Consider the following 18,470-nt stretch of genomic DNA (forward strand, 5'->3'; position numbering starts at 1 on the left):
ATTTACCGGTTCGAAGTTAACCATGGCATTAGTCGGCTATTACTATTAGTATTAGGCATTCGACAGGTCCAGATTTGAGGTAAAGTTAATGCGCTAGCCTAAGCCAGCCCTAGCCTAGCACATGTCTTGCCATTTATGGCAGCTAGTTTGATAAGTGTTTAAGAAATGGATATATATATATATATATATATATATATATATATATCTAAGCCTATAAGGCCTATGTAACTATATGTAAGGGTACCGGTAATTTGACGATGCTAATTCATTCTTAGCAATGTGAATGCTTACGACCGGCTCGCGTCGAGGCGAAGTCCACGCGCATGCGTACTCTTAATCCGAAGACGCAAGTCATGAATATTCATATGTTGGTCCAGAACTCGGTGGGAAAAATAATTTCGCGCCCGGGAACAATAGAAGTGCCAGAACGCGACTGCACGGGCTCGTTATGTCACTCCGCGATGATCGCAAGGGTGCTCTATTGATATGCAAATTCAACCTCATTAACTTCGTGGCGTGCAAGCCCGTGCATGAAAAGTAATGAGGGCGTGCAAACGCGTTTGCACACCCCTCCCGGATATTGACGTCCCGCCTTACAAGGTCAGAATTAGACAAAAATGACTCCTTACAAGACGAACATTGAAATGTGTCTGAATTCAATATACCAACATGATTTTGGAGATGTTTCGTAAGCTGCTTTTCTTCAGAAAAAGAGCAATCACAAAAGAAACATTGAAGCATTTTGGCATTTGTGTTGGTTATTTCATGCATTTTCTTACAGTGGGAGCACACAGTTCCTGTAGATTCTGTCATCTCACATTCACATGATCCGCTGTTTGCATCAAGGATACTATCTCCTCCATCTATTCTCTCCTCTTTAATGCTTGTCCCAACTATTTTCTTACAGTGTGAACACACAGTTAATGCAGATTCTGTCATCTCACATCCACATGATCCACTGTTTCCACCACGGGCAGTATCTCCTCCATCTATTTTCTCCTCTTTAATGCTTGTCCCATCTATTTTCTTACAGTGTGAACACACAGTTAATGCAGATTCTGTCATCTCACATCCATGTGATCCACTGTTTCCACCAAGGGCCCTATCTCCTCTTTCTTCCTTATTTTGCCAAGATCCACATGCTGTAAATTGAACAAAGAGAAAAGCAGACACAATCTTAAATGTCACCCAACTAACAGTTCAATATGAAGACTCTATATCTATATGTACCAACATTGAAGACTATAACTTTTGCCACATGGATAGGATGCAAATATGCTGTGAGGATTACTTGTTAAATCGTGTGCATTATTATAACCATACGGCTGGATTTCTTATTTTCATCAGATATAACAAAAACTATTTCATATTGAACAGTGCTGAGGGTCTCGAGGCCGCAAAATCATCCTCGGGCTCAGACATCAGCCTCGAATCAAGGCCGGGTCGAGGCCAGGAAAATTTTAGGGTGTGCATTCCAAGTGTTGCTCAACACAACGCACACGGTCTCTACTGGCATTGTACAGTCACACAGAGAAATACACACTACACAGAATTCATACGATGCATCTCCATACCACATGCACACAATATAATAGCACACTGCAGGCTCCAAGCAGAGAAACGTTCGTCCTTGGCTCGAAGTACATGATTCTGTCATTTATTCTATCTCAGTGCTTGGATTCGGCCCTGGGGCCAATACTCGTACATGAATGAGAGAGTATGGCAAAGACTCGAGCCCCTTTATCTCAGAATTGCCGCTGCTTGGTAGTCTAGTCTCCAGAGATAAGGGTCAACTCTCCGACTCTGGCATTGAGAATCGGGTAGACTCGATTACTCGGCACTGGATTCCAAGCCTAGTGAGCAAAGGCCGAATGTTATTAGTTTCTCTATCTAAAACACTATTGAAACTGACAAAGGTTGCCCCAATTCTTGCTGTGATATACCAATCATCAATTGACACTGTTAAACTACCATCTCACAGGAAAGACGCTTAATGTATTACTAGTCTTCAACAAGGGAGAATAGCAGGATCCTGCCAAAGTATCTCTGACCAGAATATGTTGCAACATGCTTGAAAATGTCCTAACTAACACCATTATGTGCCATCTGGAAACTCACATCTTGTGTCCACATGCAACATGGCATCAGAAGGGGAACAGATCTTGTGAGACCCAATTGTTAAGATTCTTGGATGAGCTGTGTTTTACAACCACATATCACAGGGAAAGCAGTCAGATTATCTCAGTATGGATTTCACCAAAGCTTTTGACCACGTTAAGTACTCACTCTTTGTCCAGAAGCTTAGCAACTATGGTGCCAAAGGGGTCCCCAATGGGAGATCTGTGATTTCTTAAAGGAGAATGAAACCCTTGAAACCAGCTGAATCCATATCAAAAAAAAAAATCAAAGAAACATATTGTTGAAAGTTTGAGGAAGATTGAATGAATAATAAGAAAGTTATGAGCATTCGAATATTGAGATCACTAGTGCCATGTAGATCCTCCCAACGGCAATGCGACCAAGATCTGTGATATCACACACGTACAACTCCCTCATTACTTTAGTACTTATTTCACTTATATTCTCACTTTTATAGAGTCTATCACAATGTGAGGTGTCCTCTTTATGAGATGACAAGTACAGAGGTTTCACAACATTATATCATTGATGAATCGTTTGTCATATGATTAGAATGAGCAAAAAGAGATGTTTTGGGGTATATTTTCAGTGTCCAAATGGGAGAGTTGTACGTGTGTGACATCACAGATCTTGGTCGCATTGCCAATTGGAGGATCTCCATAGCATTAGTGATCTCGACATTCAAATGCTCATAACTCTTTTATTGCTAGTCCTATTTTAATCAAAGTTTTGTTGATCTTATTCTTTGATTTTTCTGCTTTCACAAAAGCTAACTTGCTCCAAGAGTTTCATTCTCCTTTAAGTTATTGATGACAGCTGAAATAAGGATCAAATATAATTTTATTGATGGCCTGTCATGAGACCCACAGGGTAGTGTCCTGGGCCCTTGCTTGTTCTTCATCTAGCTCCAAAATTATCGAGCAGGTACCTCTTGCATTATGGATTAATCATGAAAATGCCAAAGGACTGAATAGCTTAGATCACAATTTTTTTATTGATTTCTTCCCACAGTATTAACATTGATATGATGTACCTTTACATGTATGGGAATTCTAATATACCGGTAATTTAGATGACTGTTTGTGCTGAATTTCTTGCCACAATGATAACATTCAAAATGCTTCTACTTTGTGTGAATTCTTATGTGTTTAATAGTTTATAGAAAAATAATTTTGACTGATTTTCTTGCCACAATACTTACATATATGAGGTTTCTCTTTTGTGTGAACTATTGTGGTGTGTTCATTTAGCTTAAAACTTTGGATAATTTTCATTTTGCTACAATGCTGGCACACATTGGTTTCTCTCGCATTTGAATTTTAACATATTCATTTAGATTAGGTTTTGGGTTGAATTCTTGTTATGACCTTTTTAAATATCTTTTCGTCTGAATTTTTTGCAACAATGTTGGCATTGGTGGGGTTTCTCACTTAAATGTGAATTCTTATGTGTTCTCTTTTAACAGATTACTTCTTTGACTGAATTTCCTCCTTTGATACTGACATTCAAGAGGCTTTGGGCCTCCATGCCCTCTTTCATGCCTCTCTCTTTTGTAGATGTAAGACATTTGCTACAGTAAGAACATTCATAAGATCTGTTTTTCATGTTTTCTGTTATGATTAGCTAGATCACATTCATAAGGCTTCTCTTCTGTGTGAAACCTAATATGTTCATTTAGATATCATTTTGTATTGAATTTCTTGCCACAATATTCTCATTTATAAGACTTCTCCTGTGTGTGAATTATTATGTGTGTATTTAGACCACTTTTTCTGTTGAACTTTTTGCCACAATATGTGCATTTAAAAGGCTTTTCTTTGGTGTGTATTCTAATGTGTTCATTTAGATGACCTCTTCGGTTGAATTTCTTCCCACAATGTTTGCATTCATAAGGCCTCTCCTGTGTGTGAATTATTATGTGGTTATATAGATTACTTCTTTTGTTGAATTTCTTGCCACAATACTCACACAAAAAAGGGTTCTCTTTTTTGTGAACTGTTGTGATGTGTTGACTCAGCACAGTACTTGTGATAAACTTCTGGTCACAATATTGGCATTGATAAGGCCTTTCATTCGTGTGAATTCTAATATGAATTTTTAGATAATCTTTTGTGCTGAAAGCGCTGCCACAATACTTGCATTGATAAGGTTTTTCTTTTGTGTGTTTTCTTATGTGTACATTGAGATGATTATTAAATAAGAATTTCTTTCCACAATACTGGCATTGATAGAGTTTCTCTTTTGTGTGATTTCTAATGTGCCAACTGAGATCACTTTTTTTGCTAAATTTCTTGCTACAGTATGCACATTCATAATTCTTTTCTCCTGTATGAATTACAATGTGTCTACTAAGATCATTATTGGTACTGAATTTCTCGGCACAGTGTTTGCATTCATAAGGCTTCGCTTTTGTGTGAATTTTTATGTGTCTACTTAGATAACTTTTTGTGTTGAATTTCTTACCACAATATGTACATTCATGATGCTTCTCCTGAGTGTGAATTCTGATGTGAACATTTAAATCACCTTTTTGGTTGAATTTTTTGCCACAAAGTTGGCATTCATGGGGCCTTTCATTTGTGTGAGTTTTTATGTGTTTTCTTAGATTACCTCTATTGGTGAAAGTTCTTCTGCAATACTGACATTCAAAAGGATTTGGGTTTCCATGCTCTTTTTCATGCCTTTTTCTCTCTTTTGTAGATATAAAAGATTTCCTACAGTGAGAACAATCATATGATCTACATTCATGTTTTCTTTTATGATTAGCAAGACCACATTCGGATAGAAATCGTCTATCACATTTAGAGCACTGGAATGATTTGTGTGAAAACTCTGCTGCACCATCTTGAAGTTTTTCTCCATCTAAATGCCTGTTTAAGTGCCGCTTGAAAAAAAATATCTCATTACAATAAGAACAGGGAAATCAAAGCTCTAAATCTCCTGCACGGTCACTAGGTATCTTATTACCATTCATTGAAACAAATGAAATTGTACTTTGAATGCAATTATCAGGCTTCCTCTCAGTACAAATTCTTTCATGTTTCACAAGGTCAGAATTAGACAAAAATGACTCCTTACAAGACAAACATTTAAATGTGTCTGAATTCAATATACCAACATGATTCAGGAAATGTTTCGTAAGCTGGTTTTGTTCAGAAAAAGAACAATCACAAAAGAAACATTGAAGAAGCATTTTGGCATTTGTGTTGGTTATTTCATGCATTTTCTTACATTGTGAACACACAGTTCCTGTAGATTCTGTCTTCTTACATTCACACGATCCACTGTTTTCATCAAGGGCACTATCTCCTTCATCTATTCTCTCCTCTTTAATGCTTGTCCCATCTATTTTCTTACAGTGTGAACGAACAGTTCCTGTAGATTCTGTCATCTCACATGATCCACTGTTTCCACCAAGGGCACTATCTCCTCCATCTATTGTCTCCTCTTTAATGCTTGTCCCATCTATTTTGCTCTGCTGAGATCCAGATGCTGTAGAAATTAGGGGGAAAAACCCGAAATGATCAAGGGTGCTCTTGTTTTGTCATACAAGTGAAATCATTGTCCAGGAGCCCGTCTTACAAAGAGTTATGATTGACGCAATCAATCATAACTATGGAAAGCCAGCAAAGTGAACATATAAAATGCATGTGTATTCAAAAAAATGTATAGATATACACGTATATCTATAAATTCATTGATTCCTTGACAATTTGGTGTGTTTTTCTTAGTTTATAAAAGAGATTTTGCAAATTTTCTGTAGAAAAAAAAATGATGATATCATGGATCGATTTTAATAGAGTTACGATGGATTGGATCAGTCATAAACCTTTGCAGGATGGAGCCCAGAACCTGTTATTACAGAACTGCAAACAGGCCTTCATTGCATGCACATGTATCTCAATCACATGAAAAAGTGATATCATAATTAGCAACTACATGTACATGCATATGCACAAGGGCTGGATCAACCTGTTAAAAACCCTTTTTAAACAACTGTTATTTTGTTTGCAATTTTGAAAATTTCACATTTGATGGATTTATGGATAGCATCACGACCTTATAAATCGCTCCAATACATTATTTGATGCATGTTTTGGATTCCTCTCTGAATTTCCTCATAAATGGTACTAGTTTCATGAAAATTGGTCAACACATTATGACGCAGTGGCCATTGAAAGTTGAAGGTCACGCCCATTTTTGTCAAAACAAGGAGAAAAGGGCGGGCCATAGCGCGAGAACCGACGGACCAATTGGACTTATTTTTTTTGTTTTGTACGTGAGCCATGGTGAATTTTATGTGTACTAAATTACAACGAATTCTGAGACGGTCGGGTGCAACCACTTGGTGAATCCAGATGGAATGACCCTATTACATACCCTCCTATAGAAACACATGATCTACTGATAGATGTGATAAAAGAGGCAATTTAAGTGAAATATAAAAGTAATGAGGAGAGTTGTTCACAACTGACAAGTGACATCACACATCTCTGTCACATTGCCAATTTGAGGATCTCCATAGCATCAGTGATTGCAATATTCAAATGCTCATAATTTTCTCATTATTTGTCTGATTTTTCTTAAACTTTCAGTGATCTATTTCTTTGATATTTCTGTTTTCACACAAGCTATCTTGTTCAAAGGTTTAATTCTCCTTTAATGATCTCTATGCAAATGCAAGGACTGTATGGCACAGGCCTAGTATGGCAATGACGTCACAGGGGTCATCAAGTCATCTGATTGCTCATACCCTTTATATGAGGGGTGGAGCCTAGCAGGAGTGAGAACTGAAAAAATTCTAATCTAATCTAAAAAAAAAAATCAAGGCTAGAATATTGATAAAAAGGTGTTTTGAGGTTTCTAAAGCCCATTCAAATTAAATTCAAATTTTAAACAAGTGTAATGCCTCTGGCGGTCTCACCTGCTTCACGCGATTCAATATAGCTGCAGTGCTGATTTGGAAAACTACTATAACTCGCACAAGATGTTCAGTGATACTTGGTTACTCTTATTTCCACGTTTTATGAACTAGACCCATACACTTTCAAAGTTATGATGGTAATTCAACAAATACCCCAATTTAGCCAAAGTTCATTTACCCTAAATGACCTTTGACCTTGACCATGTGACCTGAAACTTGCACAGAATGTTCAGTAATACTTGATTACTATTATGTCCAAGTTTCATGAATCAGAGCCATAAACTTTCAAAGTTATGATGGTAATTCAACAGATACCCCCCAATTTGGCCAAAGTTCATTGACCCTAAATGACCTTTGACATTTGTCATGTGATGTGAAACTTATGCAGGATGTTCAGTGATACTTGATTACCCTTATGTATAAGTTTCATGAACTAGGTCCATATATTTTCTAAGTTATGATGACATTTCAAAAACTTAACCTTAGGTTAAGATTTTGATGTTGATTCCCCAACATGATCTAAGTTCATTGACCCTAAATGACCTTTGACCTTGGTCATGTGACATGAAACTCAGGCAGGATGTTCAGTGATACTTGATTAACCTTATGGCCAAGTTTCATGAACTAGGTCCATATACTTTCTAAGTTATGCTGTCATTTCAAAAACTTAACCTCAGGTTAAGATTTGGTGTTGACGCCGCTGCCGCCGTCGGAAAAGTGGCGCCTATAGTCTCACTCTGCTATGCAGGTGAGACAAAAAACTGGTTTAATCAGTAAATAAACTGAAATACATGATATACAACCAAAATGCTGAAATAATTCATGTTCACAATGAAAAAAAAGTTCATCAATGAGCAACAAAGAAACAAACCCATCATACAGGTACATGGAAGAAGTTATGGTTTTAAAAAGCTTAACATTATAAGTAAATAAATACAATTATTACAAGTATTTATATTTATAAAGCTATTCAAAATAGAATAAGATTGAATGTACGGAATTACAATATATGTAAATAAATACAATTTTAAAAAGTGATAAATACTCAAATCAGATTTAAATAAGATGAAATGGAGTCTAAAAAATTGTAATTTTTACAAAATATTAAGACTGTGAATACTGATTTGAATTCGGTAAATCTATGAATATGGTAATGCACTTTTCCTGTAACGATCTGTTTTGCATCTGTAGGAAAATGGCAAGGGGCCAGTGTTTTATCGACTGTAGCAAAGTTGTTTACCTTCCAGAGTCTCATTCTCACGTTTGATCCCATTCTCTGAACATTGTGGGCCTTGCAGTACCGTCTGACAAGATAGCTCAAGACTTGACATTTCAACAGTCTCTTTGCCTTTAGTTGAATGTTTCCTCAGATCCTTGTTAAGAACTCTCCTATGACCAAGATGCGATGCATTAAAATGGGTTGGATGCAACCTACTGTTCCTCTTAGAATTGCCAATGTGACAGCAAATTACCTTCAAAAAGGCAAAAGATGCAAAACGACTCCAGAGATCTGTCAAAAAATGTGAAAGCAATGTCCAGTATAAAAACTAATGGGTAATGGCAATGGACCATGCAACTGATTTATGACCAATGCTTGCGATTGATGACATACACATTGATTTCTATACAAACACAAAAGTCATCATTTACGGTAGTGGATCGTACTATTAGTAAATTTATCAAGCACTTTTCATGAATAAATGCCCTCTGATATATCAAACACAATCTCATAAAATTCATCAAACTTTCACCATAATAAAACATGCAAATCTTTACAAAATGATTTTTTTGCAGAAATCACTTCCCTTTTTTATGATATCAGCTTCCAATTGCACCCCTATTCACATGTGGAATTTGGTAACTTATCATTTTTTTTCTCCATTTCTTTAATTTTTAATACAGTGGTTAAACTATTGATACCCCTTCCCATTGACTTTGCCTGATTCAATAATATGTTGCTACTGACAAAAAAATAATACAAACTAAAGGATATAACAAGTGGAATGCCTCTGGCCGTCTCACCTGCATCACGCGATTCAATATAGCAGCAGTGCTGATTTTGAAAACTACTATAACTCGCACAAGATGTTCAGTGATACTTGGTTACTCTTATTTCCACGTTTTATGAACTAGACCCATACACTTATAGAGATATGATGGTAATTCAACAAATACCCCCAATGTGGCCAAAGTTCATTGACCTTACATGACCTTTGACCTTGATCATGTGACCTGAAACTCGCACAGGATGTTCAGTGATACTTGATTACTCTTATGTCCAAGTTTCAAGAGAAAGATCCATCAACTTTCCAAGTTATGATGGTAATTCAACAGATACCCCCATTATGGCCAAAGTTCATTGACCTTTGACCTTGGTCATGTGACCTAAAATGCGCAAAGGATGTTCAGTGATACTTCATTACTCTTATGTCCAAGTTTTATGAACTAGACCAACACACTTTCAAAGTTATGGCGGTAATTCAACAAATACCCCAATTTGACCAAAGTTCATTGACCCTAAATGACCTTTGACCTTGATCATGTGACCTGAAACTTGCACAGGATGTTCAGTAATACTTGATTACTATTATGTCCAAGTTTCATGAATCAGATCCATAAACTTTTAAAGTTATGATGGTAAATCTACAGATACCCCCAATTCGGCCAAAGTTCATTGACCCTAAATGACCATTGACCTTGGTCATGTGACGTGAAACTCATGCAGGATGTTCAGTGATACTTGATTAACCTTTATGTATAAGTTTCATGAACTAGGTCCATATATTTTCTAAGTTATGATGACATTTCAAAAACTTAACCTCAGGTTAAGATTTGGTGTTGACGCCGCCGCCGTCGGAAAAGCGGCGCCTATAGTCTCACTCTGCTATGCAGGTGAGACAAAAATAGAAATGCCCACTCCCAAAAGGCAAGTGAAAATTATTTGCTGGGCATTTAATCATATTCCAGAATAGACTTTCGCCACAGCTGTTAGAAAAATATTTGATTTTAATCTTAATTTTCCCTCTTTTCCTCATTTATATTTTCATTTTGCTTCATTTTTCTTTTATGATCTTTTGTTTCTTTTCTTTACTCTGATTTTTTTCTTTAATTTTTTCCTTCAATTTTTTTTCCTTTTCTTCGTTTTTTTCTTTCATTTCTTTTTTTCTTTGTTTTATTTCTCTTCTTTCTCTATTTTTGTTTTCTTTTTGTATATTTTTTGAAAATTATTTTTGTTTGTTTCCCCCTTTCAAGCAATCTTCTAATTTTGCAGCATACATGTATTTTCTGTGATATTCTCCTGCTGTTATATGCTGCAACAGAGAAAACAAAAAATAAACTGGATTTTGGGCCTGCATACTCTAGGTTTTTGGGATGCAAAGAGGAAGAAAGGAAAAATTGTTTTGAGTTTGTTATGCATAATTTATTTACTTTACAATTATGAGTGTATAGATCAAAGAAAAAAGTCCACACAACCTGGGAACAATACAGTTCATTAATATTTCTCTTTCAATAATTTCATATTTACAATGATAGAACAATTTATATTTTACCATGAATCAATTTTCAAAATATAGTAACAGCAAACAAAATGTACAAAGTGAAAGTAACTTAGTGGTCATGGCTGTAGAATTAATATTTTAGAAGTTTGTGTTATTAATTTTGAATGTTTTTCTTTATAAAATATTGTAATTTATATGTAGGTTTTGGTTGCCTAAACAGGCCATCACCAAACAAAGTTCATGTGGAGCCTTGGGTTTAGTATTACCGAATCAGCGAATGTGTGTTGTCTGTGACTGTGTAGCCTGTGTGGGAAAAGTTGAGAAAACAACAAAATCACTGATGAGCTATTTTTATTAGGCTACTTTGAGCAGTGGCAAATTGTATAGAACGGATAGCGGAGCGTTCAACGCTAGCGGGTGTGTACATTTTGCTTATTACATGACGTCATCCAGCCACTGCCGAGAGCCAATTTATGAATGAAAATATAGCAAGCATGCGCAGTGCAAGCCTTCCATTGCCCCACACAGTATTCCACCAAAACCAGTGTGCAATTCTCTTAACCTCGTACCAAAATCGACCTAGAATTTCACTTTCCTATATTTTATATGAATTATGAAAGGTATTCTCGGAGGATTTATTTTCTCACCGATACCGCACAGGTAAGCGGATTTCGATTACTTCTTGCTTTTCCGTCAAAATCTTACGAATTAGCGTCGATATGGCATCGTGTTTGTTGGAGTTTGTAGAGATATCATAACGTGCACAAAGTCAAATTATTTCCAGTTTTCAGAGCGTCTCGTCACTCGAGTGAATATGCATGAAGTTGCCAAGTCTCAATGATGTTTAATCGATACTGGAGAGATCTGATCATGAACCAAGAGCATTTCCCGCGTATAAAATGTGACCAGATATTGTTATCCTTATCGATACTTCCGCACACAGTCCGAAGGAATTATTTTTGCGACCACGTAGTCATGATGTGATCGCTGTGCCGAGATGGTCTAACTGTTGTACACAGTCTATGGACAATTTAATATGAAGACTTTGAAAATGAATTTTTGACCATTAAAAAAAATCTTTCTACTTTCTAGATCTAGAGTCTTGTCATCATGGTCATCTTTCAACTTTAACAATAAACAGTTAACATTATCTGATCTAACGCTAACTGACTTGAATAAGACAAGGCTTGATCTTCTCGCCTTGGATGTTGCAAACAGCAAAGTTTTAACCTTTAAAGTTTGACGTGAGGTCTATTTATAGCCGCGTATACTATAATCCATATTGAAATCATTTTTTGACTTCTGATGTGTAAATCAATGCGTGCATTCAGTAATACAACAAGGCTGGTAATACAATCACTCACTAGCATGACTAGATTCTTTGTGTATAAGTAGAGGCGCACTGCCAATATGGGAGACTCTAGCTCTCTCCAATCAGTCAGTCGGCAAGCCCCCAAAAAGTGGCTTCTTTTATCCAAGTGATATTCATGACTAGAGTGGTTTTGCATTGTTAATGAGCTTAGTGCGGACCAAAACACCTCTTTTTATTCGGCCATTGCTGCTCTAAATATTAACCAAATTCCATGTTTCTGGTATCTTTATAAAGAAGAAAAATCATTCTTTCAGGTCATGTGTTTGGATTTTTAAAAAGATGTAATATACGGGAAACTTTTGATCTAAAACATGAAACAAAACATTTTCATGCAACAAAAGTTGTTGTTTTTACCCTTAATTTCTGTTTGAGCACAAATGATTTTTAGGTTATATGATAAAGCTGAAGATCTAAGCTTTAATATGATATAATTTTTATAAGAGGTATTTTAGATGGGTCAGCAGACAGCTTTTCATAGGCCAAGTACATTTAGCAGCTCAAAAACAAGAATACTGCTCTCTGATTGGTCATAGAGACCACACACCCACGCAAATTCCAATGTTCTCACACTGGGCCTCTGAAGGTCACACTCACCATGTGGTAATCTCTTCAAATTACCCGTGCCTGTTGTTTTGAAAACATTATTCAGCCAATCAGAACTCTAGATTATGCTACCCAGAAATTTCAGTAATCTCGTCTTGCATCTTGATGGAAAAGGCTGGCTGCTGACCCATCTAAAACTTCAAAGAGGTGTCACATATCAAGAGTGACATTGTATGAAAGTAGAGTTTGTGCCCAAACACAAAATTTTGCACAATTTGTAGGAGAAAACAGAGGAAAAAAACTCTGTTTGAGGCCTCTTTTCAGGCCTGAAATTCACCTATTTATCAAAATATTTTATTCAAAAGAAATAACCCACTCATTCAATGAACAAGGTTATGATATAGAACCTTGTTCTCAGTTACATCTCTATATGCGTGGCAAAATAAGGTTGACAATGTTTGGATTATTTTCTCTTTTTCTTTTGCACAAATGCTTGATTTTTTTACAGTCAGTTTCCATTACAGCTTTTCATTATATAACTTGGCTCTTAAAGGCCAAGTCCACCCCAGAAAATTGTTGATTTTAATCGATAGAGAAAAATAAAACGAACATAACGCTGCAAATTTCATCAAAATCGGATGTAAAATAAGAAAGTTATGACGTTTTTAAGTTTCGCTTATTTTTCACAAAACAGTTAAACGCACAACTCAGCGATATGCAAATGAGAGAGTCGATGATGTCCATCACTCACTATTTCTTTTGTTTTTTATTGTTTGAATTATACAATATTTCAATTTTTACAGATTTGACAATAAGGACAAACTTGACTTAACCATAAACTGTTCAAATAATGGTAATTCCACATGTTCAGGGAGTAATAAAATTTTGTTTCACATGACAATGGGGAGAAAATTAGAATTTTTCATATTTCATATAATAAAATACAAAAGAAATAGTGAGTGGGTGACGTCATCAGTCTGCCAATTTGCATACCGTTCAGGATGTGTATATAACTGTTTTTGTGAAATTAAGCAAAAGTTTAAAATGTCATAACTTTCTTATTTTACATCCGATTTTGATGAAATTTTCAGTGTTTTGCTTGTTGGATTTTTCTCCTTTTATTCAAATCAACTTTTTGGTGGGGTGGACTTGTCCTTTAAGTAAATTTGATTCTTTAAATTATTTTTTCTTTATTAAAAATACAGCTTGAAAAATGATTTTTTTTTTTTGGCCATATTACTTTCCACCAAAAATATATAAGTTTCTAATGAAAATTGAATTGCAACTGTATGGAAATTGATAATATTGGTCACAAAAAATGATATTTTAATGACTTTTTAAAGTGTGTGCTCAATACAGCATTGGCATACCATGCATAGTCCTACCTGTATTCTCCACAGGCAGGATGGTAGCAGTGAACCAGTGAAATAACCAATATAATTTTATAAAAGAGTAATGTTTACTCTTTCCTATGCCATTTGGTACAAAAATAATCAATTTTACTCAGTCAAGGAAAAAATGGTTAAATTCTTTGAGAAAAAGTCTCACAATTCACGAGATTTTGTAGGGATGAACAAAAGAAACAACACCAACAAAAGCGTAATTTTTTCCACCCAAAATTTTGTCTCACTGAGGTCAGCTCAGAAGCCCAGTGTGTGAGTGTATGGATGACAACAAAATCCTTATCAACATGATCAAAACAAAAGTACCCCAGTAGATGGTGAATTTTTTAAGTAGACGATGAATTTAGCTAACCTCGCCTCGCATGTACCGTATGTGTGATGCGAGTGGCTTGATCCAAGGTTCCATGACAATTGCTACGCAAATTACGACAATTGCTCCGCCGACAGTTGCTCCGTCGACACTTGCTCCGCCGATATTTGCTCCGTCGACATCTGCTCCGCCGATATTTGCTCCGCCCACAATTGCTCCGCCGTCAATTGCTCCGCCGTCATGTGCTCAGATAACAAAATTGCACGAACATCATACAAATTGTTGTTCTTATTATTCATTAATGTTTTATTTATTTATTTATTTCATTCTCCCCCCATCATCACAGCTTTCTGCTTAAAAAAAAAAATTGTTCTCCCTGCCACTGACACTTGACAAATTGTAACGCAGGTTGTGAATCTGGATTTTTGTTCGTATATTATTATCATTGGTTTCACTGGCGGTCTTGAGCGGGGAGAGAATGTGGGGGGGGGGTGCTGGACACAATATCTCTTCTGCTTTCCAGCAACTTATACACCATACATTCGCGCGGGCTCCCCTCTCCTCTCTCTTTCTCGTTTTGTTCTTTCACGCCATTTATTTTCATTATCAGCATTATAATTTTTATCAATATTTTGTATTACGTCTTGGGCCTTATCTACCCTTGCACCTTTTTTCTTTCAATTTGTTTCAATGATCATGACTGGCGTACAGATGGGGGAGGGGTGTTCTAGGGGTCACGGATCCCCCCATTCTCCCTATCAATGGAAAAAAAAAGACTAAAGGAAAGGAAAAAATAAATGTCATCCTTGTCTGGCCTCCTCCATTTTTGTTGTTGGCTCATTACGCTACTGGTGAGTCACTATAAAATCAGACTTCGGTTGTATTTTGTTCTATTCTGTGCAATAGCGACAATATAAATATATTTTGATAAATGAATATATGTATCTCATAACGTCTAAACAAATAAAGTTGTTTTTAAAAGACAATAATATATATAACAGTAATATATATAATTGTCTTTTAAAGACAACATTTGTTTAGACATTATGAGAGAGATACATACATATATTCATTTATTAAAATATATTCATATTGTCGCTATTGTCCCTTTTCTGGTAAATATATCCAAAATATTCAATTAGCGCATCACGCTCTTATTTCTTTTACGAGATATCTCCCCCCCCCCCCCAGGTATGCTTCATGTTTACAATTTAAAAAATGCATATATAGAAAGGGGACATTCATACGCATTTTTTTTTATTGTAAACATGAAGCATACCTCGGGGGGGGGGGGGGGGGGGGAGATAGATCGTAAAAGAAATGAGAGTGCGATGCGCTAATTGAATATTTTAATTATCCTTTTTCTATAAGTGAAGAATACAATCATGATCAACATAAAACACAAAAGCAACTCACTATTATATATACTATCATATTTATCTAAAAACATATGGTGTATATGACATGATGTGGATGTGGAGACCAGAGCACTGTGTATAAGAGAAGATATGGAAACCAGAGTGGAGGGGTGTGTCGAGAAGGTGACACGACATGTAGCCTTTGTACAAGTTGGTATTTTCGTGAATATTAATTTTTACTTACTGAATGTCTTGGTCATGTTTGTGAGGGACAAAATTTGCCGACAGTAAACATTTTGCATGACTACAGACTACAGTACAGGTTTTCGACAAATAAGTTGGGGAACCGTTGAACTTCACCTGGAGCAAATATCTCCATTTCGGAGCATATTTAGCCTGAGTGATTTTGATGCTAAGAATTGGGTATATCTAAGTTTTTTTGTACTGTCATAATTATTACATGAGCACGCGTATTATTTTTTTTCATTTTAATCACCAGTCACGTAATAACACTTATATACACAAAATGCCACCCCCATGAATAAGAATTAAGAATATCTATCCCTCTTCTTATTCTATTTCTTTCTATGTTATGTATCAGGGGCCGCTGAACCAGGGACTCGGGGGCTTCAGCCCCTAGTCTTGAGGACGCAATGATGATGTTTTTTTATATACTGTCATATACTTCTTCATCATTGATTCATTCGTCAATGATGAAGAAGTATATGACAGTATATAAAAAAACATCATCATTGCGTCCTCAAGACTATTCAGCCCCCCACTTTTTTTTCCAAAACCGTGTACAAAAACGTAAAAATGATCATATGATTGTGATTTTTAGCATGGCCTGGTCAGCCCCCCATTTTGAAAACCGTTCCGCGTCCCCTGTGTACAACATGGTGTATGTCATGCAAGCATAGTTTAAATTTACTTTGCAATATTAATATACAAATTTGTAAATTGACGTCTTCAGCCTGTGCTACAGTATGGCAAGTTCCCCCAAGTCTGCGCAGTCCCCCTTGTCTGCGCACACGCGTATCTGCGCAATTCTAGTAAAAGAAGATACGCAATGAGCACAAACTTTACACATGCAACACATAGACAGATATTCATTAAAAAATCCGACTCAAAATGGTGGAAAATTAATGAATTTTGGGCATTTCATGTGACGACCTGAAAATGCAGCCTTTCTCATCAAAATACCTGAATCGTGTGCAAAGTAAATGGGTGCGCAGACATGGGATACCATTTTTTTTTTCAATCTGAAAATGACTGCCCAAGGTTTTTTCCTACATTTTTTTCAAATTTTTATGAGATATTTGGTACACTTACTCATGATGATATGAGGAACATTTTTAACTGAAAGATTTTGTGAAATAAAAAGAAATTCATGTTAAATCTTAACTCAAATCGTTAGGTACGCAGACTTAGGGACCACCATCATACAATTGTCAGTAGAGGCGTACGGCCAATATAGGAGACCACCTCCAATGTGGGAGATTATCTCCAATATCAGAGACTTTTGTAAAGAATTTGGGTATCCAATTTCAGAGACATTTTTGGAGACCAATTTCCTTTGTTTACATTTGCTGCAAAAGGATTACCTTGGCGGCAGATAAAAATGTGATAAGCAGATTCCTCATGAAAAATTACCCCTTTTCACCGTCTACTTTAAAAATGTTGTCAATCACACACAAAACAAATGGGCTTCTGACCTCAGTGAGACAAAATTTTGGGTGTAAAAAATCATGCTTTTGTTGGTGTTGTTTCTTTTGTCCTTTTGCAAAGCAAGTCTCCAATGTGTCTCCCCTATTGGAGAGAGTCTCCCATATTGGCCGTGCGCCTCTACTGATTGTTATGCGCATGAAAGTACGAATAAATAAAATAGTCGCCGCATTATCGGAGCAATTTACGGCGGAGCAGATGTCGGCGGAGAAATATCGATGGAGCAGATTTTGGCGGAGCAGATATCAGCGGAGCAAATATCGACGGAGCAGATTTTGGCGGAGCAGATATCGGCGGAGCAATTTTGGCGGAGCAGATATCGGCGGAGCAGATGTCGGCGGAGCAAATATCGACGGAGCAGATTTTGGCGGAGCAGATGTCGGCGGAGCAATTGTGGCGGAGCAGATGTCAGCGGAGCAATTGTCGTATAATCGGAGCAGGTGTCGGCGAAGCAATTGTCGTATTTTGCGTAGTAATTGTCGGCGGAGCAATTGTCGGGTCACCAGATCCAATGGCAATGCTACATGTATACCCAGTTGTTGTGTGTCCAGACAGGTTGTGTGTCCAGACGATCAATTTTAGAAATTAAGTCATTTGAAAAAATTTGAAAGCGAAGTTTCATAAATTTTTAGTACAAAATGTTAGGAAATATTATAAAGAACAAAATAGAACTTAGATTAGAAGATGATTACAAGTATTGAATTCATATTTTTAGTGTAATCCAAAGACAAAAAAGAAGGCTTTAACAATATAAAGTGTCCGGACACCCGACCCCCCATCCTATATCCATTATCCGCGCACGCAATCGTTATGCACTCAAATGCTATGCGGCTATCAACATTCTGTGTTAGAGTGATAAATATAGCACACGAGTTAAATCCCAGCCCGGGATATCCCACGCGTTGGCTACCGAAAACCGGTAGATCTTGAGCCAGGGCCCCAGGCCTTGATGAGCAATTAATCGCATTTCATTTGTTCATACCGTATTTGCTGCGTGATTTGGGCCTTTCACAGTGTGCATATTCATCTGATCGACAGGTGGTTTTCCGTTTCTTTATGGCCGATATATTTCAACGTAAATTTTGATGTATCGAAACCTTTCCCTCAACTGAGGCACCGTCTGAGCTGTTCGTCCGCTTGCTTTGCATTTGGACTCGTACTTATACTATCTACTCCGGCGCGGCGCGCGCGGCAGC

The 18,470-nt window shown here is 36.6% G+C and overlaps 1 protein-coding gene across 2 annotated transcripts; it reads right to left on the reverse strand.

The window, feature by feature from the left end:
• Nucleotides 1-236: 236 nt before the first annotated feature.
• Nucleotides 237-18,436, reverse strand: LOC129281657 (zinc finger protein 271-like). 2 transcript variants are annotated; one of them, XM_064112882.1, is made up of 4 exons: nucleotides 18,257-18,419; nucleotides 8,304-8,573; nucleotides 5,410-5,631; nucleotides 237-1,142 (listed from the first exon to the last, which is right to left on the reverse strand). In XM_064112882.1, exons 2-4 carry the CDS (start codon nucleotides 8,392-8,394, stop codon nucleotides 352-354), a joined length of 1,104 nt encoding a protein of 367 aa, XP_063968952.1. In that variant the 5' UTR covers nucleotides 8,395-8,573; nucleotides 18,257-18,419; the 3' UTR covers nucleotides 237-351. The 2 variants fall into 2 exon arrangements, with proteins under 2 accessions (XP_063968952.1, XP_063968951.1); XM_064112881.1 differs by having other exon boundaries at nucleotides 240-1,142; nucleotides 5,371-5,631; nucleotides 18,257-18,436.
• Between the last annotated feature and the right edge of the window lie 34 nt (nucleotides 18,437-18,470).

Source organism: Lytechinus pictus, chromosome 18 (assembly GCF_037042905.1).
Source record: "Lytechinus pictus isolate F3 Inbred chromosome 18, Lp3.0, whole genome shotgun sequence".
Lineage (NCBI taxonomy): Eukaryota > Metazoa > Echinodermata > Echinoidea > Temnopleuroida > Toxopneustidae > Lytechinus > Lytechinus pictus.